We start from the raw sequence: 25,821 nt of genomic DNA on the forward strand, positions 1-25,821 counted from the left end.
TTCTTTGACCCCTAAAGGCTCCGAAACTACAAAAAGATACATGTCAGATATATGTTATCTGACGATTAAAAATCAGCCCAAAGTGAGACAGCCCTAACCAATGATGAAATTGTTCACTCATTGGGTTTGCCCGGCCAGTAATAAAATCGTGAGCTTACTCAGACATTACGTACTTTAGAGCCATCAATTATTTCTCATCGAATGAAAACCCTAACTCATTGAGGGTAGGTCAAAATACTATTACCCTTTTTCCTGTTACGTATCTCATAATGTTAGTTTGGTCGTCATCATCAACAGACTTTTTATTGTCCCACTGCTGGACACAGGCCTCTTCTAATCATTATCATCATGGTGATCAGATTTTCAGCTTTTCTTGTTTTTCTATTAAAAAAACCATCAACGGTTCTTCTTGTTGGAACCGTTGCATCTTCCAGTCTAACTGGTCGCCACTGAGTACCAGTGTTTGACAAGGCGCGACTGCCTATCTGAGCTCCTCAACCCAGTTACTCGGGCAACCCTTAGTAAGACATGACTATTGTTGACATATTTTGACTATTGTAATGTCAAAAGAGGCATCTTCGGACGAGCAAAGCCTCTCGGTAAGATATGTATGTACGAACAAATGGTAATGGTAGATTAGTGGTGTTTAAATAAATAAATAGGTAAATGCACAAGGATCCCAAAGGCTGTTCTTGAAATGCAAGCCCTACCTACGCATAAAATATGTAAGTAGTAGGTAAAGGGTAAAGGTTTTACTACATTAAGACTTCTTTTTCTTCTTCTTCTTCCTGTCCTGTTCCTAATTTTACTTGGGGTCGGCGCAATATATCTTCCGCTTCCATTTTTCTCTGTCACTCGTCATACTGACATTTACTCCCTTCCTATTCATGTCATCTTTCAGGCAATCCATCCATCTTTTCTTAGGTCTTGCTCTTCCTCTCCATCTATCTACATTCATACATTAAGACTATAGGTATCTACGTATACTTTGTTTATTTGTTATTGCATATGAGGTTTCGTGATTAAATGATGACCAATTTATAATGTGGTCACGACAATGTAGTCCTTTGTTTTTGATGCATTAAGCTCTGACTCAACTTTGTTGTTCTGTACCATTTACATAAGTTCAATAGATAGTGCAAATGTAACTCATAATTATAAATAGGGTATTATGAAGTCAACAAGTTTGATATCACCTATTATGTTCTACTAAATTAATAATGTATTAAATTAGAACTTTATAAACTTAATGCATACCTATAAGTCCTTCTATAGTAGGTAAGTGAGAAAGAGTCTGATGAGCCTACACATACACAACGGGATCAGACTTTCATTGACTTAAAGACACCATGTTTCATTGTTTGCTATTGCAAATAGCATAATCCCTATTTAACCAACTTCCAATGGATCATTGTAATTTAGGCTTGCTTATACATAATGGAGAATAAATGGTCCTTTATTCCTAGTAATGAGGAGGGATGATACGCATGCAACAAAGTGTGTGCTAAGTATGAATGTAGATGGGTGAGGAAGAGGAAGACCTAAGAAAAGATGGATGGATTGCCTGAAAGATGACATGAATAGGAAGGGATTGAGTGTCAGTATGACGAGTGACAGGGAAAATGGAAGAGAATGAAATATTGCGCCGACCCCAAATAAAATTGGGAACAGGGCAGGAGGAAGAAGAAATGCGATTCATCGTCATCATCCCCCTGCCCTTATCCCAATTTTATTTGGGGCCGGCGAAGCATGTTTTCTCCTTCCATACTCTCCTATCTGCCGTCATCTCCCAAGTGACATTCTTTCTTAACATATCCACTTTTAAATATGATTATAAAATAGTAACTGTTACTGTTACAGCCCTTTTTTATCGTCCCACTGCTGGACAAAGGCCTCTTCTCACAAGGAGAAGGATTGAGCATTAATCACCACGCTTGCTCAATGCGGGCAATTTATAAAATAGTACTAAAATAAACCTTAAATGTCAAACTGTGGTAACAGGATCCAGAAGGAAATCTATGGTCTAAAATTTTTATTGGAGCACAAAAAGCCTTTACTCACGTCATATAGATCACAATCAAGAACAAAAAATAGTTTTTTCCGACTGCAAAACGTGCCCCTGACCTTCAATCGGGGCATTATGCAAATATCCAAGGTCATGCATCATTATTATGTTCTATCTATGTTTTCTGTTTTATAAAATATTTTTTGTTTGTAAATCTGGTTGTTCACCTGTTTATAGGCATTTGTTTTATAATCTTGGGTTTGGTTTCAGCCAATATTTTACGTTTGCTGGGTCATCAAACAACACTTGCGAAGTTCCACGGAATAGCCAATCAGTGCAAAGTCAAACGCAAAATCAGCCTAGTGGTTGGAAGAAAATATGATTCTCACACTTGGTAGGTACCATAGGGTGTCTAGATATAATACCACCACTTCATATTATTTACCTTCCAAATACAGGAAAACCCATACGTCAATTTGATTTATCTTCCGTTAAGCTCTTGAGCTACTTATGTCAGTTTAATCGCGACAAACCAAGGGGGTGTATTCACTGGGTGTCTGAATTGTTTTTTTATTACGGCGGAAGATTTTGTATCTAGTAGGTATATAGTGATTCCTACGAATAGCATGTTAATTTTATTATTCTGTTCATTGAAGCCAATTAACAAACCTACTAAAATTAGACATCTTAAGCCAATTAACAACTTAAGCGCTAAAATTATTCAGTCTAAGAGTTTCTTTGTTTCCTGAATTAGCGCAACTGGTTCGATTTGAAAAATATTTCGTGCATAGCCAAATATCGATTAAAATTTGTCTATTTCCTTTCCACGTGGCAAAAGCATAAACTACCCACGGGCCACGACTGATTCTGCTGCCAAGAAGATATCCAAAACGCTCTGAAACTACTGAACTGATTTGAAAAATTATTTCACTGTTGGAAGGCTACATTCTTCCCGAGTAACGTAGGCTATATGTATTTTATCCCGGTACAGGCAGAAGTTCCCACAAGACACGACTAAAACTGCTGGCAGAAGCCAGTGTATTAGTATTTCAGTGACGCATGGGCTTTTTCTTCAAACGTTTTTTGCATTTTTTCCTATTCTAATATTTCTTGCAGTGACTTCAATCTTGGATTTTGGACTGCGGGCTTTTCTGTTCACGTTTTTAAATGATTCACTTTTGTTTCTTCAAGAGGAATAACTTTTATGATTAGAAACTTTTTGTCATACGTTGGGGTAGACCTACGTACATATGTTAAGTAGTGAAGTTAAGTAATATAAGGAAAATAGTTATTTAAGTTACATTGTCTGTCGTGATGTTATTTTTCTTCTTTTTTACCTTTAATCTCAGATCATTTAATGTTGACAAACGGATTTTATATTATTTATTTACTATTAAAAGGTTTTTAAGGACTCGATGATTCCCGTTTATTTATTTTTAGTTATATGCATTAAGTACATTTCAAATTAATGCTGGTCTTTTTAATGTACCTAAAATCTATTTTAATGTAGGTACCAGGTAGATGACCTAATTTTAGCCTAAAAGCATTTAATGATTTGTTCATGAGCAAACTGGTCTTCTGTTTTTGTTTTCTTTAGTAAATAAAAAAAATTGTGTTCATAATTCTGCAGTAATTTGCACTAAGCGTATTTTTATCGAAGTGCGTTATAATCTGTCATCTTTTTCACATGCATCCCGTGGAAACTTGTGCATGAACTCGGATGAAAAGCAGCCTTTGAAAAGGCCTTTCTCGATAAATGGGTATAACATTGAAAGATTTTTCAAATTGGACTAGTAGTTCCAGAGATTTGCGCTTATGATTCAATTAACAAAAAATTAAGTAGGTAGATATAGATTTCAAAGATAGGTACTTATGTTATGCGGTGCCCGAAAAATACAACCAACACGCTTGAAAGCCACAGCCAAATCGTTTAACATTTTTAGGTCTTTAAAAATACAGCGTCTGTTAACAAAACAATAAACCGATCGCTTTACAACGAGCACAATACCTACTTCAGTTTCAATAGGTAAAAACATTAGGAAAACCCGCACATTAGCTAAATCGATATTCGTGAAGATTAACGATAAACCGAGTTTAACGTCACGTTGTTCACGACTGTACGTGATTGTTGTATATCACTTTTTGGAAGTCGGTAAAAAGAAGGATATTGTTTTGATTTCCATGTAATAAATGGAGTCATTAACCCTAGACCACTAACCTTCCAGAGTACCCTATTAAAACTAACCATTCGTCGTTTCGACGAACATGTTTTTAACGCGGTATTTTTAGTTGAATTATGCTGTTTTTTATCTAAATTCTTCTGAACAATTAAATAACATAGGTTACATTTACAAATAAAACTACAAAAAATAAAGTAATGAGAAATATTTATTCAAACTTAACATTTTTAGTAAAGCACTTGGTTTTCATGAGATCAAAAAAACTTTATTTTTTGGAAAATTAACAAAAATATTTAAACAAAAAAAAATCATATTTTTCTCTTAATTACTTATAGAACGAGATCTAAGTAATATAAAAAAATATATAAAAGCTATTTTTTGTCTGCGCAACTAGTGTAGAAATCAATCTTATGTTCACCGCAGATTGCGATGCTGCACTGTGAGTTCTCTGTGTGTTCTTATAGGAACATATACCGCAAATTTTCCTTTTTCTTATATTTTGACCTGTCGATACAGACTCATTTCTGGACGTTGACTGCACTTCGTCACGATCACCACCTTCAACATCAGTACCAATCCCTAATACATTTTGTATTTTCGTTTTTGTATGCGTGGGCATTGTGGGCATTTGCAGTCGTGTTTCGAGCCACGGTTTTACAAGTTGGGAATGCAATTCTTTCATATAATTACGACGGCTCATTATCTTTTGTCCCAGAGTTGACACATTATAGTAATATTTTCTTCCGATAGTGGTTGTTTTGAAGCCATCACAAAGAAAACTGCAAAATAAAATATTCAATTTAAATATGAAAAGTGACACAAACACTAACCATTCGTCGAAACGACGACTAAATATTGAATATCTCAAAAACTTTAAAACTTACCTGCCGCACACAACCGCTTTCTGAAAGAGCGCGAGAGGCACTGAGTTGACAAGTCACGACACGATCACTGGCGCCCGCTTTAAAAAGATATAGCCTATTTTGTGTCGCGTATTCGTCGATTTGACGAAGGTTAGTTGTCCAGGGTTAAGGATAGCTTACTTGAAAAATAAATGAATGTAGATGCAAGAAGGGAGTGGCACTTAGCCACTCCCTCCACATCATCATACTCCTGCCTTTATCCCAATTTTGTTTGTTCTCCATACTCTTCTATCTGCCGTCATCTCTCAAGTAACACTCTTTCCATTCAACATTCTTAATCTTTCTAGCAGTGCTAACATTTATACAATCCTGTCATCGTTTCTTTGATTGTCACCTTCCTCTATAAGTATCTATCCACGGTCATGATCAAAACCTTCGTCACAATATGGTTCTCATTCCTCTGTATCACATACCCATAGCATGACAGCCAGTTCTCACCTAGCTTTTAAGGAATCTCTCGATAGGTTACAGGTTCAATCTCTTGATAGGTTATAGAAATCAGTCGTTATTACTTCTGTATAGTATACAATCCACATTACATTAGCTGTTACTCACATTAAATCAGTTATCGAGAACATAGGGGCTGGTATTAATGTCATTTTGTCACTGCGGTTTGCGGTTTTTACCATAAAGGGACCAATCCAGTGAGTGATATGCTATTTTGGATAGGTATATAAATATTACTGTCTGGCATTTTCCGGGCTGTATGAACCTAGAAATATGTAAGTAGTCATATTATAAGTTTGAAAATTATTAGAACACGTCCTCATTAAATCAATTGTGCTTTACGCAATCACGCTGAAATGGTTGAACCCAAGTTGCACCAATTGAAATGATTAGCACATTTACCCATAGGTGGGACATAGGATACGACATGATTCTTTTTCTCCCGTAGGTGGTTCGCCTGGTACTCTTTTGAACCTTCGTCAGTTGAAGATAGTTTGAAATAAAATAAAACTACTATAGGTAGCAGGATAATCAACAATCCTTAAGCAAACGTGGAGATTGACGATAAGTTCTTCTCTGTGTTAGAGAAGGCACTCAACAGTTGGATATAAAGTCTGATGATGATGAGACGAATAATACAAATGACTATATGAGACTTTTACTGACTAAAACCCACTGTACCAAATGTCCTATATTTACAAACTTATGAATGACATGGATGAAGCATTTTTTTCAGCTACGCTTGCAGTGTACGAAATTCTTTGTGAAAGTTGCAATTGCAACAAAGCGCATCAGATAAACATGTAAGCGTGACCCAAATAAACGAACGATGGTTCAACTCATATTTAAACGTTTATGTTTGGGTTTTTTGACAAACTAAGGCTCTTTTTCCGACTCTGCCCTGTATATTTTAACTTGACGATATTTTTATGCGAAGGACTTACCGACTTATTGGTAATTCTGTGAAATATGAGGTATATTACCGTCAAGGAAACTACTTCTAGCATCTGGATAAAAAGTCGCCCATATCCTTTCTCAGGCTCCAGACTATTTGTGTACTAAAATTCATGTAAATCACTTCAGTAGTTTTGTCGTGAGAGCGTGAAATACAGACAGACTAGAGTAACTTTCGCATTTCATACAAATTAAAAAGTAAAACATTGTGCATGATTTTAAAGACCCGTAACAAACACACTCAATGACCCAAATACACTGTGTATAGGTATGCAAAAAGCTAATTTTGTTTTGAATCGTTATTTCCTCATTGATAACTGAGAGGTATTGGGAAAACCCGAGTTCTCATTGGCGTTTATTTTTAAGATTATGTTGTTATGAACGTATTGAATCAGCTGAGTTGTGTGTACTGTGTATGCCTATCAACTGCTTTAGTACCTTCAGATCTTTGTTATTCATCTGCCTGGCCTTTTCCTACTATGTTTTAGTCGGCTTCCAGTGTCATCGGATGCAGCTGAGTACCAGTGTAACCCAGTCAACCCAACTACTCCGATAGGTACCCCCTGATAGGACTGCTCGTCAAAATTTCTGGCTCTCTGACTACTTCTAATTTCTGCCAAAACTGTGTAAATGACAGCCGGGACCCATAAAATTAACCCCGCCTTTCGAAGCAAGGAGGAAAGCGACAAGCGTCATAAGGTGGCAATATTTGATGTGACCGGTCCATGCATGGGTCTATGGACCTTTTTTTTTGTTGTCGCTGGGCTAAAAATGCTATTACGCATCCCCTTCCCGTGAATCTATGGCGTCCAGTCCCCCACCCACCAGCGACTGCCCACCTAACGGCAGGCCCCTCATACCTCCCCTCAATGAGGATGGGTCTATGGACCTAGCGCTTCACACATAATATGCTGCCAATAAAGAATTTTGATTCAATTAATAAACCGTATACAGTATTATTCAATTTAAATTCACGCCCTCTATCCTCATTTACAGGTACTAAAACAAGAACTGGCAAAACAATTCTAGATTCGAAGCTTGAAAACGCAACCTTCAAATAGTTATTCAAGGAATGGATAGATGGCGGTACTATATCGTGTGGTGTCTTCAGTCAATATCAAGTTCAAGGACTGAAGTTAGACGATGATTTAACTTTAAGTTAGTTCAAGAAAAGTTTAAAATTTTTCAGCTGAACTTGAATAAAATATTTTATAATTTTAGCTATGTATTTAATTAGGGTTCGAAAGAGGTTCCAGAAGGAACATGGTGGGTTTTAGTCGTCAGTAAAGAGTCTGACACCTGCACACACAGCGCATCGCTGTCATTGAATGATTTCCCATTATAAATAGCTTTTTACCTATTATAAATCTTACGTAGATTTTATACACCTCGCGAGCTAGGCTTTACATTGTTTTATAATACTTTCTCACTGCTATGCAAATTCAAATGAGGCCTATTTACCTACCCACATATTACGAAAACTCACACAATACCTAACCTTATCCGTCCACATTCTTATCCGGTGTATTTCACAAACGCCTACAATATAAGTAGGTACAAGCATTTATCGTGATTTTACAAATTGGTGCCGTTCCCTTTTCAATGGCCTCAAGTGTACGACGGTTGGAGAATAGTTTGGGAGCTCGTGATAGCAAATTCCTATGTATTGAAGAAATACTGTCAAGTCTATCTTTTGCCCAACTTTGTTGGGTCAGCTTACAATCTAACCGGGTGCATGTTTGCTAAGTCATTTTTTTATTGTTTCATATTGACCTATGAAAGCTCTTTCGAAACGTCAAACTGGTTGCACGGTTCCAAAGATTTGGTCGCATGGAGAAGAACCGGCGAGAACTCACCGCCTGTTTGACCTCCTAAACCCAGGAGCCAATCCGATACTCCTTGATATGACTGGTTGTTAAACTTTCTGGCTTCTAACTTTCCGTGCCGAGTGCCAAAGATGTGCAAATGGCAGCCAATTTATGATTATGATGATGATTTTTAACCGGCAATGATAACCAAATTCCAAATGCAAACCAAATTCTCTAACTAAAGTGACGTTCTTCTATCTATGTTCCTAACAATACAAGACATAATAGCGTATTTTTTCACTTGAATGCCCACACTTAAATGTAGTGTTATGTCCGTGAGCTCTTAGACCATAACGGCCAACAATTGAAAGATAATGCCTTCACAAATCCCATGGCTTTGTTTTAGAGATGTATGTTCGTATAGATAGCTTTGTTCCCCATGTATGTACCTACTTGATAATAAGCGGGGTTGCTTCGTCGTAATTGGAGTGTTATAGAGGAAGATTGAGTTATTCATCCATTTGTTCTTATGATTTAAAGCCGATTGTCGGCCACGGCGGCTGTATTTACAACAGATCAGCCAACTGCGCAGGATATAGTGCGCAAGCATTTGCGCAGACACAGGTGCAGATAGCCCGATGGGACGGCAATCCGTCATGACCGGGGAGAGATCAGGCGCAGGACCGACATTGACATGCTTTTCGATGCACGGGTGTGGTCATTAATTGTCAGACTTCGGGCTGCTTTGTGAATGTTTCGTAAAACCCTCAAAGACATTTCGACCTTGGAACCGAACCCGAGACACCGTTCACAGCAGTCTACTACACTATACTGCTAGACCAATAGGGAAGTCTATATTTCTATACTAATATAATTAATAACCGTTAAGGTTCCGAAACTACACTATCACTTAGTAATTTGAGCTATATTTTATCCCGTTACATGCAGAAGGCGACAGGATGCGAGTGAAACCTCGGGAAAACAGCTGGTTTTCATGGAAATCTATCTTGCCTACTAATGAATTAGGTTTTTCCAGACAATATGCTATTTATGTTGACATTAAATTGCGTGATTAGGTCGTTATATGACTGATTAATAGACTGGTTGTATACAATAGTAGGTAGTTACTGCGTCAATAATTTAAATAAACATTGTGGATATACATATCTGGTTTTCATATAGCAGATTTTCGTTTTGTCATTGTTATTAATTGAGAAAGAATAATGAGGTACCTCATAGTATAACTTAAATTCTATCAATGATCCTGTTATTCCGTCATGCTCCTATCTGACATTCAATCATGAGACCAACGGCGGATCCAGGGGGTAGGTCACAAGGTCATGACCCCCCCCTGGGCCAGGTTCAGGACCCAAGAGGACCAATAATTGAAATGGTTAAACATGGTGTTTTATGTTTATAAGATAATTTTTATTCCGAGTGAATAGGTAGAACCTACATAGTTACAGGTAGAATAGTTTTGCTGAAAAATTCGTGCTCGCAACTCTCGCTCTCTATTCTTTATTTACTCTTTATCCGTAAGCAAAAGGAGGAAATGGGACGCTATTACTAAGAATCCGCTGTCCGCGTTGTCTACATTAGCTACATGCTGTATCTCATGCAGGGCCGTCTTAACCTATGGTGCAGGGTGTGCGAATAACCCGATACCTCCTATAACCGGGTACCTCGATATCAGGGGCGCCGCGGGACGCCCTTCGCCTTCGCTTTGTTGGATTTATCATTTTGATTATTTTTAACTTGTAACATCCTCCAACTAAGTGAAAAAATTGTAGCTCGCTACGCTCGCGAGTAAATGACTATGTCTGGTACTGTACCTATTTCTGATTGTTTATTATTTTTATTGACGCACCGAATCAACGAACACAAATGGCACTCGCTCTAATCACGGTTCCTTTTTATTTGTACGTCATTCCCAGTCTGATTTGTGAGTCTTATAAAAAATAATTTAAAAAAGTTCGCGCTCGCTGCGCTCGCGGCTACTTGTTGCTTTACAATGTACTTAACCAGGTGCTTTTGTGTCGTAGGCTCAAAAAATTTCGCGCTCGCTTCGCTCGCGCAATATTACCTATAAAGTGTAACATAAAATCTGCGAAATGTTTGATAACTTCATAAGTCAATTATAGCAAAAAAATATATTAATGGAGTCCTCAAAAACAAAACAGTTTGCGCTTCCGACTGTTTGTTACTTTACAGCGGTTTTTAAAACTTATGAACTTTTTGTGTCCCAAAATTAAAAAAATTGCGCGCTCGCTACGCTCGCGCAAATTTTTACAATTACCGTTGTCCTGTTTCGATTTTCATAACTTAAATGTAGCCAACAGTTTGAGCCTACAATGATTTGGAAACATTTTTTTTAAGTCCTTTACCTACCAAAAAAACAGACTTTCGTTCGAACGTTCTTATTTATATTCCTTGTAAAGTACTTCGATCAATATGTATTACTCAAAATCTTTCAATAGATACATAGTTGGTGCTTGGGTGATGATTGCACCCAGGCGCTACATGAGCTAGAGACGGCCCTGATCTCATGAACCCTTACCAATAGTAAGACAATTGAAGTTTTCACAGAAAATGTTTTACTGTTGCTGCAATAAAAAACGTACGCGCCCTTTTCTGTATACTACAATACTTTTCAAACGTTTAGTCTTCAACCTGAAAAAATTCTCGCGCTTGCTATGATCGCGCTTTCTTGTATTTGTGCTGTATATTTGTTAAAAAAATATATATTAATAATAAATATAAAATATATTTGTTAAAAGCAAGAAAACGTTTTCATCTACTTTTAGTCCTCGAACTGAAAAAAAATTTTTCGCGCTCGCTTCGCTTGCGCTTTTTTCAATTTCGCATCTGTGATTATGTCCAAGAAATCTCGTTCGCTCAGCTCGGACCATTTTCTTCATAAAAACACTTTTTTAACCTTAGTCCTCGACCTGGACAAAAATTTTCGTGCTCGCTTCGCTCGCGCTGTTTTTGTTTGGCACGTGAGTGTAATATGCATACGAGAAATTGCTCTCACTCTGCTTGGGTCATTTTCTACATGAAAACACTTTTCTTAACATTCGTAAAAATTTCGAGCTCGCTGCGATCGCGCTTATTGTATTGATACTACTACTTTTAATATTAAAAGAAGTATACGCTACAATATAATATTTTTTGTGACCTGACCACGACTGTGTGACCCCCCCTGGCGCCGAAGCTGGATCCGCCCTTGCATGAGACTGCTTTCATTTCACTTAAGTAACTAAAGTTTTGCTTTTCAAAAGAGTTTTCGAGCTGTGACCTAGTGTGTAACAAATTGTTTGACAGCAGAACTACTCTCCAAATAAGTACTGTTAACAAGTACTGTCAACTCGAGGTATACTAGGTATAATCCATAAGGTCAATTTCAGCCCCAGTCAAACCTTTGCAAGGTATAGATATTTTCTACATATTTAGAAGATTCAACTATTGAATTGAATTCTCCTGAATTTTGAGGTCTTCTGAGCCGCGTCGCTGCAACTGAGCCCAAAAATGCACGTATCTATGTGCAAATTACCTTATCAAGTTCACAACAAAACAAGCAAACCAGTCGGATATAACACGTACATAACAATCAGGAAGTATACAATACGTGATAACTGGTATAATCAAGAATGAGTCATCACATTCCTGCGCTAAACGTGATGATATATGACATCAATATTGTAACGTCAGTTAAGAATTCGTGATTAGGACTTATGCAAATTGTGAAGGACAATTTTTTTACAGATCACGCGAAATAGGTTTGCAATTCTGAAGATCAACGATCTTCGATCAACTTATCGACAATATCTGTACGAACATATGCCCAAGGAGTCAAAACGCTACTTCCGATTTGATAAATGTAAGTTTAACTGGTTCAGAAAATCACCAGAAATTCATTTAATGGGTATTGAGAAGTATTTTCTGATAGTATGATAACTGTATTTAATTTACTTACGGGGAAAAGGTTTACTATCTCAATCAAGCTGAAAATCGTTTTAGAACTAACGCTGCATGTTTGGGATTGTAATATTTAAACATTTCCATTCCAAGTTTGATAATTAAAATAACTAGGAGTTTTTCTATGATAAGATCGTTTTGTATGATCGTCTTATATATGTAGATATGATACATCAATTTTAATATACTAATGTTGATGTCCTATTGTACTTTAATTTGTTAACAGATCCGAGTCCGCACTGGGTCCTTCGGATTGTACCAAAGAAACCTATCAAAGTTCACCTCGCAAAAATCATTATAAAACCTAAAATCCGGCATTCAAGGCGCGCCAAAATTCGTTAAAAACACACGGATTCGTTTTTATGTAATGATGTCATAATATAATTGGCGTGTGAAGTAAAAAATAAGACAATCACCATATTTGTGCTGTTAAAGTGTTTAATAAAAATTTTATATCAGACTAGCTTCCAACCGCGGTTTCACCCGCGTCCCGTGGTAACTACTGCCTTTACCGGGATAAAATATAGCTTATATTACTCGGGAAGAGTGTAGCTTTCCAACAGTGAAAGAATTTTTCAAATCGGTCCAGTAGTTTCGGAGCTTTTGGGGTACAAACAAACACCAAATGTTTCCATGTTATTATATTAGTGTACATTTTTGTTCAAGCATTCCGGACACTGATTTTTAATGACAATAGGTATAGCAATGAAGATAATGTACATAAGACTGTGGTTACCTTTTGATGGTAATTGCTGTGGTATCTTGGAGGAAGTTTACGTAATACTGCTGCGGAACTTAGTGACGGGAATTGAAAATGTGCATTGATAAAAGAATTGTTTTTATTTTTGGCTTTGGCACACGTTACTAAATTGTTAATACATTGCAAAGACTATATATACACCTTCTTTACGCCGTATACTTTGTTTTTTTGGGAAGCAGTTTTTTTTAATTTTATTTTTAAATGTAGAGAATAATACTCTCTACTCTACAACTGACATTCATTTTGCCTTTGCTTTTGTTATCATTATCATTTAAAAGATTATTTAATACTTCAAAAAATCAAAGTCACCAAGAAACTCAGTGATTAGCCGACATCTCAAAAAGAAGGCTCTCATGTACAAACTTGTTACCTTTAGATACAAAAACACATTCTGCAATTGTAGTGTTCTTGATCTTTTTCAAAACTGTTTATTTTTTATTCACGAAGTTGTCAGTTTAGTACTTGTGACATTTAGGTGAATAGCTTGCAAGTACTTGATAAAATGTTAAGTTTAAATTCAGAAAATAAAAGGCGAGGTACACAGGCAGTAACGTAATTCTAGAGATATTTGGTGAGAGCCAAAATGGGTGTACCTCGGGGGCTAATCAAATTATACCAATAATGTAAATACCAAAAATTACTTGAGACGTACTATTTTACATCTAGCTTTAAACACCTATATCTACTCTAAAAATTATCTTTAAAAATATCATCAAAACGGTGGGTTGGTTGTGACACAGGACAATGTTACAAACTCATATTTAGTTTCTTGCAATTTCGCATTATATGTGCATAAAATATACCGTTTTAATTTTAATTAATCTGTTTCCCAAGCTATGTTAAAATAAACATAAAAAAAAAACATAAAACAATTATAAAACTTGTGAATTTAGAATAACTTTTGGAAATGTTACCTATTACATTTTTGGTCTTTTGGTACACGAAATGACTCAACAGAATATAATAACGGATACGTATTTGTTATTTAATTTACAGCAACAGCTAACAACTAGCTAGGTATTTGTCGGGGTTTCTCCCGCGTTCCTTGCAAACTACCTCTTGCACCCGGGTAAAATATGGCCTGTGCCACCTGGCGACAGTGTAGCTTGCCAACAGTAACATCATTTTTCAAATCGAATAAAATCTAATAAAAGAGATCATCAGATGGCCTGGATGGATGGGTGCAGCGGGAGGGAGTGTCAGACTTTTACTGACTAAATCCCACCATGTTCCTTTTTATGCATCCTGTGTACCAGGATAGTGGTAACTCTTTCAAACAATCCCGCAGCTCCACAAGCAAACAGCCTAAGCTTTATAATATTCATACCTATACTAAGTCGTGATGGTTCAAAACTTTAAGCTATGCAGTTCTGGTTTACCTTTGAACACATCGTTTATGTAATCACGATTTAGTCTGACATCTGTCTGTCTTTTCAGACGCCTAGTCACGATTACCATCCAGTAATGAGACAGAATTGATAGATAATACTTAATAGTTTTGCTAGAACCTTCTGCGGTAAATAACTGTCGATCATTTGACGTTTCGAGTTGTTAAAATATATTAAAAGCGTAGTTTACTATTTGCCTAGCCTTTTCCCAAATATGTTGGGGTTTCCAGTCTCACCAGCAATTTTTAATGGAGCGACTGTCTATCTGATCTCCCCAACCCAGTGACCCGGACATCCCAATACCCCTTGGTAAGGCTGGTTGTCAGCCTTTCTTGCTTCTGACTACACGTAACGACTGCTAAATATGTTCAAATGACAACCGGGACCCACCGATTTATAGGTAGAGGTAATAGAATTTGCCATACTATCTTTTGGACCGTAGAGTAAAAAAACAGCTATAAATTGACCTCTACTCTTGAACTTTAGTCTAATTATACGTTTCAAACTGCAGCACATCTTTTGCATAAATAACGAATCAATTTTGAAATAACTATACCATAAGATTAAGTGGTAGATGTACGTTAGATATTAATTTTATGCAACCAATAAACGGTTCTAGGACAAATCCATTTTCGAATGGATGTGCTCGGCTTCTAATCGAGAGCTCACGCCAACTGCAAACTTTTAGTCGGCCGATAGTTTGTTTGAGCTAATAAGTCAGCATGAAGATGAATGGTAGTACGCACATCACGTACTTAAATCAGGTTTTTAGCCTCTGCCTGTATCAGGCCGACTGAAACTTTGATTACAATCAAGATTTTCTTAAGAAAAATATAGTTCACAACTATCGGGACAACTGTTTAGTCTACAGTTTACGAGTACGCTAATTGTGTATTTAATTAAGTATGGTGCCTTATAAGGTTTTAGCTAAATCGTGATGGTCTGTGGTGTAAGTAATTTGAGGTCTTTAGATCAGCGATTGGTGTAATTATTTTGTTAAATCTAGAATCTGTTTGTGCTTCATTTATGATTAAACAACCTTCCGCTACTGCTCTCAGAGCACACTGCACGCGAATAAAAAGTAACTTAAGGTACTAATATCTTTTTCTCGTGTAACTATGTTCCTGCAAAGTTTCATTTAAATCCATTTAATAGTTTCAAAGGAGTAACAGACATTCGATTTCTATAATCTTTCGCGTTTATGATATTTGGGGATACCTATATGGTTTTTATGGTTTTTCTCTATGCAAAAAATCCCAGATTTTAAATCCCATTCGATAACCAAATTAAAACGTGCGCCACTTCTTAATAAATAAACGAATTGTGCCAGATTAGCTCGTAGTTAATGATATCTTAATTACATGTCTACTAATATTAATCCATTAGATTATTATGCGAAAGAGCACAAAAAAGATGATGAATAAGTAAATTAATTTTGTACCTAAGAAATCAAAACATATTCGTACATTATTAAGTTACTGTGTACTTCATTATCATATACTTTGTAGATTTGCTTAGTAGAGATAGAATTGTATGCCAAATTCCTATATCTAGGATGCAAAACCACAGATAGATAAAATATTGGGAAGTAAGAAGTACCTAGAACTAAGACCTAAAGTAAGCAAATAAACAGTTACATCTTATTTTGAATATACTTTTTGCACATTGAACAATAGCGGACTTAACTTCACTTAAATACACAAAAAAAAAGAAAAAAAAAAAACAACATACCTACTTAGTAAAATCTGGCAAACTTGAAGACCATACAAAATAACCATCTTAATTAGTAAAAACAAAAATAAAATTAATCTACTGGATTATCCCAGGAAGCACAAAAAAGGTGACAAATAAATTAATTTTGTATATCATATATTTTTTATATATGTTATATGGGTTCATATATGTTTTTAATACATACGTTTTTGCATACTATTAAGTTTAGAAGACGTGACATACCGCAGAAACTGTCGTAAGGCAAAGGTGATCGCTTAATCAGCTGTGCAGACGTGACAATTGACAGCTATGACTAATACGCAAGATAAATAAATAATGTGATTCTATGTATATGATAACTGTTGTTGATTAAATGTAATTTATCAATTATATTTTTTGGGTTCTAAATTTAATTTTTAGTGTCGTTAATAATATCTCTCTTCGCATGTTAACTCATTTCTATGCGCGATTTTGATTGAGCGGGAATCAGAAGTGAACCCAGTTTTCGGGATAAAAAATCCCTGATTCAACTTACATAGTTCTGGAGATTTTCAAGGAAATCATATAAAAGAGAATGATTGAGTAACAAAAATACTTACACCTAGACCACTTAAAGACTATATTATTCAAATAGAAAAATATTTTGCGTAGGTGGTTACACGCAATGCAGCATCCAAATTCAGACATCGAACTATTACACTTACATACTTTTACTTAAGAAGAACATATTTCCAAAAAGTAACCAAATGGTAGTTTAAAAATAATAACGATACTTACTTTCTCACCTGAATACGAAAGTAACTTCGTTTTTAGGGTTCCGTACCCAAAGGGTAAAACGGGACCCTATTGTTTTCGCTCCTCTGTTCGTCCGTCCGTCCGTCCGTTCGTGCGTCTGACACCAGGCTGTATCTCATGAACCGTGATAGTTAGAGAGCTGTAATTTTTGCAGGTGATGAATTTTTGTTGCTGCTGAAAACTAATAACAAATAGTGAAAACTAGAATAAAATAAATGTTTTGTGGGACTCCCGTACAACGAACGTGATTTTTTTGTTCGTTTTATAAATAATGGTACGGAACCATTCGTGCGCGAGTTTGACTCGCACTTGGCCGGTTTTTACTTTTGTAGCTAAAACGGTTGAACCAACTAAGATGACATGTACTATGAAGAAAAGTCTCTGGAGACGGAGATAATTAACATGGACGTTAGAATACGGGACTTTCCGGGTCAAACTCAAATCTAAAAATAAACATATTACCTATACCTTATTATCAAAACACTTAATAATTAATTAGTTTTGGGGCCAAAACCTACTAGACAAGATCTGGAAGTCCACTAATGAGTTTATAATTGCCCTTGCAGAGGTCACAAGATTATGTAATAATCATCATTGTTATTAAAATTTCAATGTCGCGGAAAACATCTCAAGATAAGTGTTAAAAAGATGTTGTAATTATTTTGCAAATGTTGTCATCATCCTACGAGCCTTTTTCCCAACTATGTTGGGGTCGGCTTTCAGTCTAACCGGGTGTAGCTGAGTGCCAGTGCTTTACAAGGAGCGACTGCCCTATCTGACCTCCTCAACCCAGTTACCCGGGCAACCCAATAACCCTTGGTTAGTTCGGTGTCAGAGTTACTGGCTTCTGACTACCCGTAACGACTGCCAAGGATGTTCAATGACTACCTACCTACAGGGAAAACATCTCAATATAAGTGTTAAAAGGATGATGTTGTAATTACCTGCAAATGTTATCTTTGTGTGAAATATTTTGAGGTCGATAAACTAATTGTTAGTGAGTGCACCTTAGGGTTACCACGGCCTTGTATCATTATCCCATCATCATTATAAAGGTGTCCCGACATTATATTATGGGTAAGAAGGAACATGATGGGTTTTAGTCAGTAAGAGTCTGACACTCCCTCACACTGCACTCAAATGGGGTCATTTGATGATTGTAAGTGTATCTTTAACATTTAGTAGTAGGTATTCAGATTACTATATCAATTGTCTGTTTCTAAAATGATTTAATTTTATCGCAATTAAGACTGGAGCGAGGTTTTCTTAGTTTATCAAAATTGTGAATGTCTTGAAAAATAACGTTAAATACGTTGGTATTTTTTTAAAGATGTGAAGAATTATAATTTTTTATAATGGACAAGTTATTAAAGAAGATGATCATTAAAAATATAAAAACTCGGAATTTTCGGAAAATCCGGCTGTTAGGACTAATTACTATAAAAAGCACAAGTCATAAATAATAAAACATTTAATAACTTAATTACATACAAATATTATTAGCTAAAATTATTCACAGTTATGCCTATCGTAAAAACTGTGCAAATGGCAATATTATTTATTTATGGTGTTATAAACTTGAAAGTCATGGCTGTAATTTACATAGTAAAATTAAATAAATCATCATCATCTCAGCCATAGGACGTCCACTGCTGCACATAGGCCTCCGCTTTAGATCTCCACAGATACCTGTTGGAGGCGACCTGCATCCAGCGTCTTCCGGCGACCTTTATAAGGTCGTCTGTCCACCTTGTTGGTGGACGTCCTACGCTGAGCTTACTAGTCCGTGGTCTCCACTCAATTCTCAATTCAATAGAGCACTACCTATCTTTTATATTTATAGAACACATTTCAAAAAGCTATTTATTTTAGAGTATACTGCAGACTAAACAGTCGGCCGACATTCGACCCGATGATTAGCAATTTTTTTTTTAAACAAATCTTAATTCCAATCAAAGTTTTCAGTCGGTCTGATTCCGGTAGAATACCTGATCGTTGTTATGTGCGTACTACCATTCATTTACATACTTATCAAGAGCCCTATCAAAGTATCGGCCGACTAAAAGTCTATAGTGTGCAGTTACAACATTTACAGACATCAGTAGCATTGAAATTATAATTATAGTAATCTAAAGTGACTTTGACATTAACTGTAATAATAATTATTTTATAATTGATTCATAATATTGCAAATCTGTTCAATACAAAGTATTACTCGTTATACATAATTGCTATTTGAAATGTTATAATAATTTCAATATAAAATTCATTAATCATCATTTTGATAACATTCGTTGATCATTAAATAGGTTTCACAATATTTCTCACATTTAGTTTTGTTACAAAACAATGACAAGGAAAACAGATGTTTTTTATAATGTTAAAAATATAAATATTGTGTAATACAATGATAAAATAACAAATAAAAAACATGGGCAAAGGAACAAAATGCAACAAACTAGTTAGAATGTCAGATATTCAAAGTACATTTTTGAACACTTTTCCTATTTCTTTCCGCATGCAAAAACATGTTTTAATCACGTTCGTAGACAGAACGTTAAAAATTACTTTACAACTGTACACTTAGTGTTAAGCAAAATCTACCGATTTAACAACACATACTATTTGAGAACAATATTTTTTTAAACAGATTATTAAGACACAAAAAAACAGCCATCACTTCCCTTAAATTTTTAACACCAAAAACATAGTTCTGTAAATTATTATCACAAGTTTTCACACTTTCAAAGATCACACAACGGACGGTTCTCCATAAACACCAGCGAATAAAATCACGTTGCAACTTCTTTGCGTAATTAAAAATATGAATTCTTTATTCGCCTCAAATCTCTGTCCCAATATTCTATCTTCTAGTCCCACAATCGTGGCTGCAGCTGCTACAGTACCTTCCTCATTCACTTCGATTTCCACATTTTGGATTGAAGAAGTCACATACAATGGATTGTCAGCAATCCCAGGTAGCTTCGCTTTAGTCCTATCAAAGATAGAGGTTATCCCCGAATACATGAGCGGAGGAATCAAATCTAAGCGCGATGATAAACTAAATCTTGGTATATACGTGTCAATGCCTGGTAAACTACCTTCGCTTCTAAAGTCGTCCATCCAATTTTGTGACTTAGTAGCCAAGTTATTGAGCACAGTTTTCACTGATATCCCGTCGTACGGTAGGATGATTATCATTGAGTAGTCCTCGTTTTTCCCGTAAGTCATTTCTAGGACTTGAGCACTGAGTTCATCTGAGTCGCCTACGTAGTGCGGTGCTTTGTGGTACATCATGTTCACTTTTCCAATAGTCTTCCCTTGTGAGTTGTAAAAATCTTCTACCTTAGTTTGTGTAGAATCAAATGGATGTGTCCAATTAGCTTTGAAGTATAAAGCATCAATCAACACCATCTGTAAGTTATCCAGGTCTTGCGGCTTCACTGCATTTAGAATTCTCCCATCAGTAGCATAGCAGATGAACACATTAATATCATGAGCTAATTCAGTTGAATTTTTAGTTTCAGCGGCGTAAATTGACATGTCGTACATAAGTGCAGATTGGCAGAACTCATCATGTACCTTTGTGGAGCATTCCGTGAACATAGCCGACTGTCCCTTCACTATCACATCCTGATCCCGAGACTTCAACACATCGCTAGCGGCCGTATGCAAACACTGAGTCTTCCTTAAATCTTTGGGTAATCTTAACGCACTCACTAATTCAGAAAACGTTTCGCCCGAAGATCCTTCAGCTAACAACGCGAAAATACTCCATACAGACAGCGGTGATAACGCAATATTTTTGGTGCCAAAATTCTCTTGAAACGCGTAAGTATTTTCTAGTAATTGTAATGTAAATTCGTTGACAGGTGTGAAGTCTATTGGGGAGGCGGATCGCGCGGCTGCGGCGGCTACGAAGGCCAACAGAGCCCACGGCACGATCATCGTTCCGCGATCTTTTGCGTTCACTATTCTCACGTGTAGAGTGCACAATGAATATAATTTAACTGGTTAGGTAAGGTTTGTTTGTACCTTTATGTATAGTATAACATCATATGTTCGGTAGAGGGATGCTGGTCGCTACACTAGTCTCGCACGCGGTGTTACGTCGTCTTTTTCAAGTGCAAAATCTATGTGACCTTTTAGATTTATGATCATTGCTAGTCGTAAAATTGACGGGAATTTTTGTTCTGCTTGATTCATTATTGTTAGTAATGAATTATTTATAATTATTGATGTTAAATCTAATTTTGCAAGTGACAACTTAGAAGTTTCCTTGTAAATGCTATAATGTTGTTTATTGCGCCTATTTTAGATAATAAAAATTAATTGGATTATAAAAGATTTTTTATGGTACACGGGTTTTTAGTGGAAGATTTTTTCAAAAGTAATTTGGTCAGTATAGTCCTTCATTTACTTTGATATTTCTATTGTCCGAGATAAGCAAAATGTCTTCAAGACCTTGCATTGTATCACGCATGGTTTGTAAAAAAACTAAATTATCTTGTGCTTAACATTATTTTTGTATTGTTTCTTAAATGTTGGAAATGACGTCAAACATTTTCAAAGCCTAATTTTTCTTTCGAAGTATTTTGTCCTCCTTCGACCTTATAAAGGTCGCCGGAAGACGCTGGATACAGGTCGCCTCCAACAGGTATCTGTGGAGATCTAAGGGGGAGGCCTATGTTCAGCAGTGGACGTCCTATGCCTGAGATGATGATGATGATGAGTTTGTCCTTTGAAAATGTCCGGTCATATTTTATAGGTACGTAGTTTTAATAAAAAAACTTCAGAAAGTTAATGATCGATGATGACGACATTGCAAAATGTTTTTCCCATAATTGCATACTGATTTTATTTATAGACCTTAATTAAAATTTAGATTTGTGTGCTAATTATTTTTTAAGTACTAGGGTCAACATAATTAGCTTAATCCAAATAATCATACCTAATACGAATGTATAAGCAAATGGTCTACAAATAAATATTATTTTCGTATAGACAGCAGATAATGATTAAGTATATTGGTTTTAATGATTAACTGGGTCAAATATGTTGACGTTTTTTTTGCTAGATAAACTGATTGATGATTGATGGAAAAATGTTGACCTTGCATTTCATTGATAAATAATATAATTATTATAGGGGTTAGTGCAGTAATTGTTTTATTGAATTTCTGTTTTTAACCCATTTTGACTTGTATGCGACCTATGTATGTTTGTGCACGACTATCTCGTGTTTGGCTGAACCGATTTTGATGCGGTTTTCAGGGTAGTATTTATCACACTTAGGAGAAGGTTTAAGGTAAAGGTATACTTAAATTGCATAATGAAGTTCGTTTTTTCTCGTCTATCCGGAAAAGTTGTAAAAATAATCAAGAAAAATTCTGGTCCTTGGTTTCGGAAATTGAGAATTAAGTATATAGCAATGACTCCTAAAAACTGCAAAAAAGCGATCAAACAAACAAACACAACTTTATTACATATAATAGCGTCTAAGCGGATCCTATTAGCAATGATTGTTTAATTTAAACTTTTTTTTTTTAAATTAAAAACTATTAAATTGTTTAAAAACATATATCGATGGTTGGTTTTTGTCCGCACATCATATTATTAAATAAAATATGGGTGAATCGTGCGCCTATAAAAATAAGTGAGATAATTGGTGGAAAAAATGTTGCGTTCATATTGATATTTTGTTGTGTGGTTCCGTACGTAGTGGTTATAGATTTTTGCGTGTATTTATTTAACTGTTTATTTTGTAAAAGAGTGATTTAAATATGTAACTTAACTGTAACTCTATGTATTAATTAGCATAATCTATAATTAAATGAAGAAAATAAGAGATTTCCTAAATATAAAATATACTTTTTTTCGTTTACGGTAACTACTTATTTACCAGGTTAATAAATTATGTAAGGAGGTTCAGGTGACAGTGCAAAACCATTTTTATTAAATTTTTCAGACATACTTTGTTTTTTATTCCTCCAAAAAACGAAGAATTAAAAACAAAATTTCGAAGAACCCATTTAGTTCTAGAAAAGTAAATTAAAATAATAGAGAGATTTAAATTCAGAAAAAGCAATTCAGATAAAAAAGAATGATTTTGTTGATTTTATTTTATTCGAGTGTTTATTCTTACTTATGGTAATTAACATAAGTCCAAAGTTTAAAGGTAACCCTAATTATTACGGAACTGAGTGTAACATATAGGTTTTTTTAATGCTTATGTTGTGAATCAGCATTAATGACGTGGTCATACTTTGAAATTTACACGCGTCGATTTTTTTACATACAATTTATAAAAAAAATAGTATTTGTATAGGTATGACTCCGAAAATGAAAATGTTATTATATTTTCATAATAGTTTGTTTTGTAATAAAATCTCTAAGCAATTTGCTTACGACAGCAGTTTTCCCCTTGTACCGCAATAACTACTCCGCGCACCCGGAATGAAAATGGAATACAAACTTATTCGATAAGTTGTAATACCGAAATATCTTTGAGAAGTAAACGAGAAAATCTAAAGACCGCTAAAAATGTGCAATACTAATTTACTAAAAATAATATAATATATAATATAAAAATATAATTAACCAATATACAACATTTTTAAAACGGAAGAAACGCAACCAATATACTTCTATATTATTATATACTTCGATATTCTGGTTCTGATATTACCCAAAAATACTTTGTAAGGAAGTTCCGTTTACGTAAATAAGGCGGTCCGTGACACACAAACCAACACATTTGATGACATTTCCGATCCCTTTCTATACTACTGATATAACCTTGATTCGTTCGCATACATTCACTATGCGTGAACCTATTGAGCTATTTTTAGACTTACATAGGTATATAGTTATTTTTGTATTAAGAAAACACAGAGATGCGGAATTATATTAGTGTTTAAACCACGGATGAAGGAAAGATAACTTTACACTAATATTATAAGGGTGAAGATCATTTTTGTTTGTTTGAAGTGAAAGCTATCGAAAATCAAAATAAAATGTACATATTTTTTTTTATATTTAAGTTAAAAATAATATTTTTATATTAGAATTTCCCGTTACCAGTTGAAACACTCTATAAAGGCTCCGAAACTGTTGTGCCTACACTATCCCCGTGTGACACAGGATTTTCTTTCCGGGTACGGTAAGTTATTTCCACGGGACGCGAGTGAAACTGCGAAAACAGATAGTAAGTAATGACTATCTGACTTTTCGAGAACGTGTTTTGAAATTAACAGGCTTCTCAGAAATATGTTCAAGATTAATATATATTTTTTTCGTCGTCAAAAACTGTATAGATTTGGCCAAAAAATTGTTTGAGACAAGCCAACTTGGGCATTCAGCGCCTAAAGTAAGTATGATCTTACTGGTCGCTGTTATATCCGCGTGGAAAACTTTGGTCTGGTTTTTCGCATTGATATAAATAAATAGTTGTGACCGAGACTGTGACGTTATCATTGATATCATTGATATACAAAGACGTTATAATTAAATTCAGGTCTTATTTTTCGTAGTCGTAAACTGTCGGCAATATTCATTTTTATGTTTTTCATTGGTGTTAAAACTTCCATGTTTTATGTTTAGGTTCTTTATTAATACTGACCATAGGAACAATTACCCACGGTACTTACCTACAATTTTACGAAATAAAATGTACTGTCAAAATTATCACACCAATTTATCAAGCACACCAAAATTATCGTAGGTAACATCTGTGTGAAAAAAAAACTATTTGTCAACCCATCCTATCTTATTCATAGTATGTGCATGTGTATTGATCATTCAACAAATTGATGTATTCAACTCATTTGCGATGACATTTACCGTATCAAAAGACCATTCGGTATTAGTCAACACATTTCTTTCAGAACTGTGATCAAAAGATTTATGTTTGAAATAAAGTTGGTTTCTTCAAAGTACTTTGTAGTTATATTTAAATGTACAACTTATTTGTACAAGTGTTGCTCAATCTTTGGAAACCAGGGATCATTATTCATGTTTGGGAAATCATGGGTTTTTTATGGGTGTATGTTGCACCATTTTAGTATCTAACTATACTTATCTAACGATAACCAAGCTATACCTAGCCGTGGACTTGCAGCCCATTGCTTAAATCGGCGATATGACGGCTGGTTTTGGTTCGGTAACCATTATTCTTAATGGTGCAATCCTCAACAGATGTAATGATTTGTCAAGAAAATATGATGGATTTTATAAATCGAATTGTTTCTTTAAATACTTAATAAAAATTTACGACCCATAAAAGGATAATCAGAAATCCTTAAAAAGCGTCGTCATCAGATTATTTTAAATGCACTTTAATCCCTCACATAAATGCAACTTTTCGTGGCAATATGCCACAGCTGTTTTTCCTGTCAATGCTATAACGAAGGTTTCTTCCTGAACTCATAATTTTCCTCACGTCATTTTCCTTTAACGCACCTTGTAAATATTCTACACATGTCGGCTTTAAGTAGGTAGGTGATGTGATGAGTCATAGTGGCCCTTTATTTGTATTTATATAAATAAGTTTTCTACACTATAATATCATAAAGATTAAAGATCCAACAATTCTTGACCGATTTGAAAAATTATTTCACTGATAGGAAGCTACACTATCTGCCCTTTAAAATGGGCTATCTTGCTCTTAATATGGGCAATGTTTCAAAACTTTTTCAATATTGGTATTAAATGATATCAAGGTAATATTGGTAGTAAGGGAATCAGCATTTTTTTTTAGTACAAGAGCGATTTGAGAAATTCTTGATTTTATTAATTGCTCTAAAGTAAAATTCAGCAACTTGTTCAGCAGCAGGCTCGAAGTCTAGACTATCAGCTAGTTAAGTACTTATT

The 25,821-nt window shown here is 35.2% G+C and overlaps 1 protein-coding gene across 1 annotated transcript; it reads right to left on the bottom strand.

The window, feature by feature from the left end:
- Window positions 1-18,404: 18,404 nt before the first annotated feature.
- LOC110371172 (serine protease inhibitor) lies at window positions 18,405-20,985 on the bottom strand. Its single transcript, XM_021327290.3, has one exon. The coding sequence runs from the start codon at window positions 20,897-20,899 to the stop codon at window positions 19,703-19,705; it is 1,197 nt and encodes a 398-aa protein (XP_021182965.2). The 5' UTR covers window positions 20,900-20,985; the 3' UTR covers window positions 18,405-19,702.
- Window positions 20,986-25,821: the final 4,836 nt, after the last annotated feature.

This window comes from Helicoverpa armigera, chromosome 24 (assembly GCF_030705265.1).
Source record: "Helicoverpa armigera isolate CAAS_96S chromosome 24, ASM3070526v1, whole genome shotgun sequence".
Lineage (NCBI taxonomy): Eukaryota > Metazoa > Arthropoda > Insecta > Lepidoptera > Noctuidae > Helicoverpa > Helicoverpa armigera.

What these genes read in the sequence shown, in the direction of transcription:
- LOC110371172 (XM_021327290.3), bottom strand. Translation starts at nt 20,899, where the DNA reads ATGATCGTGCCGTGGGCTCTGTTGGCCTTCGTAGCCGCCGCAGCCGCG.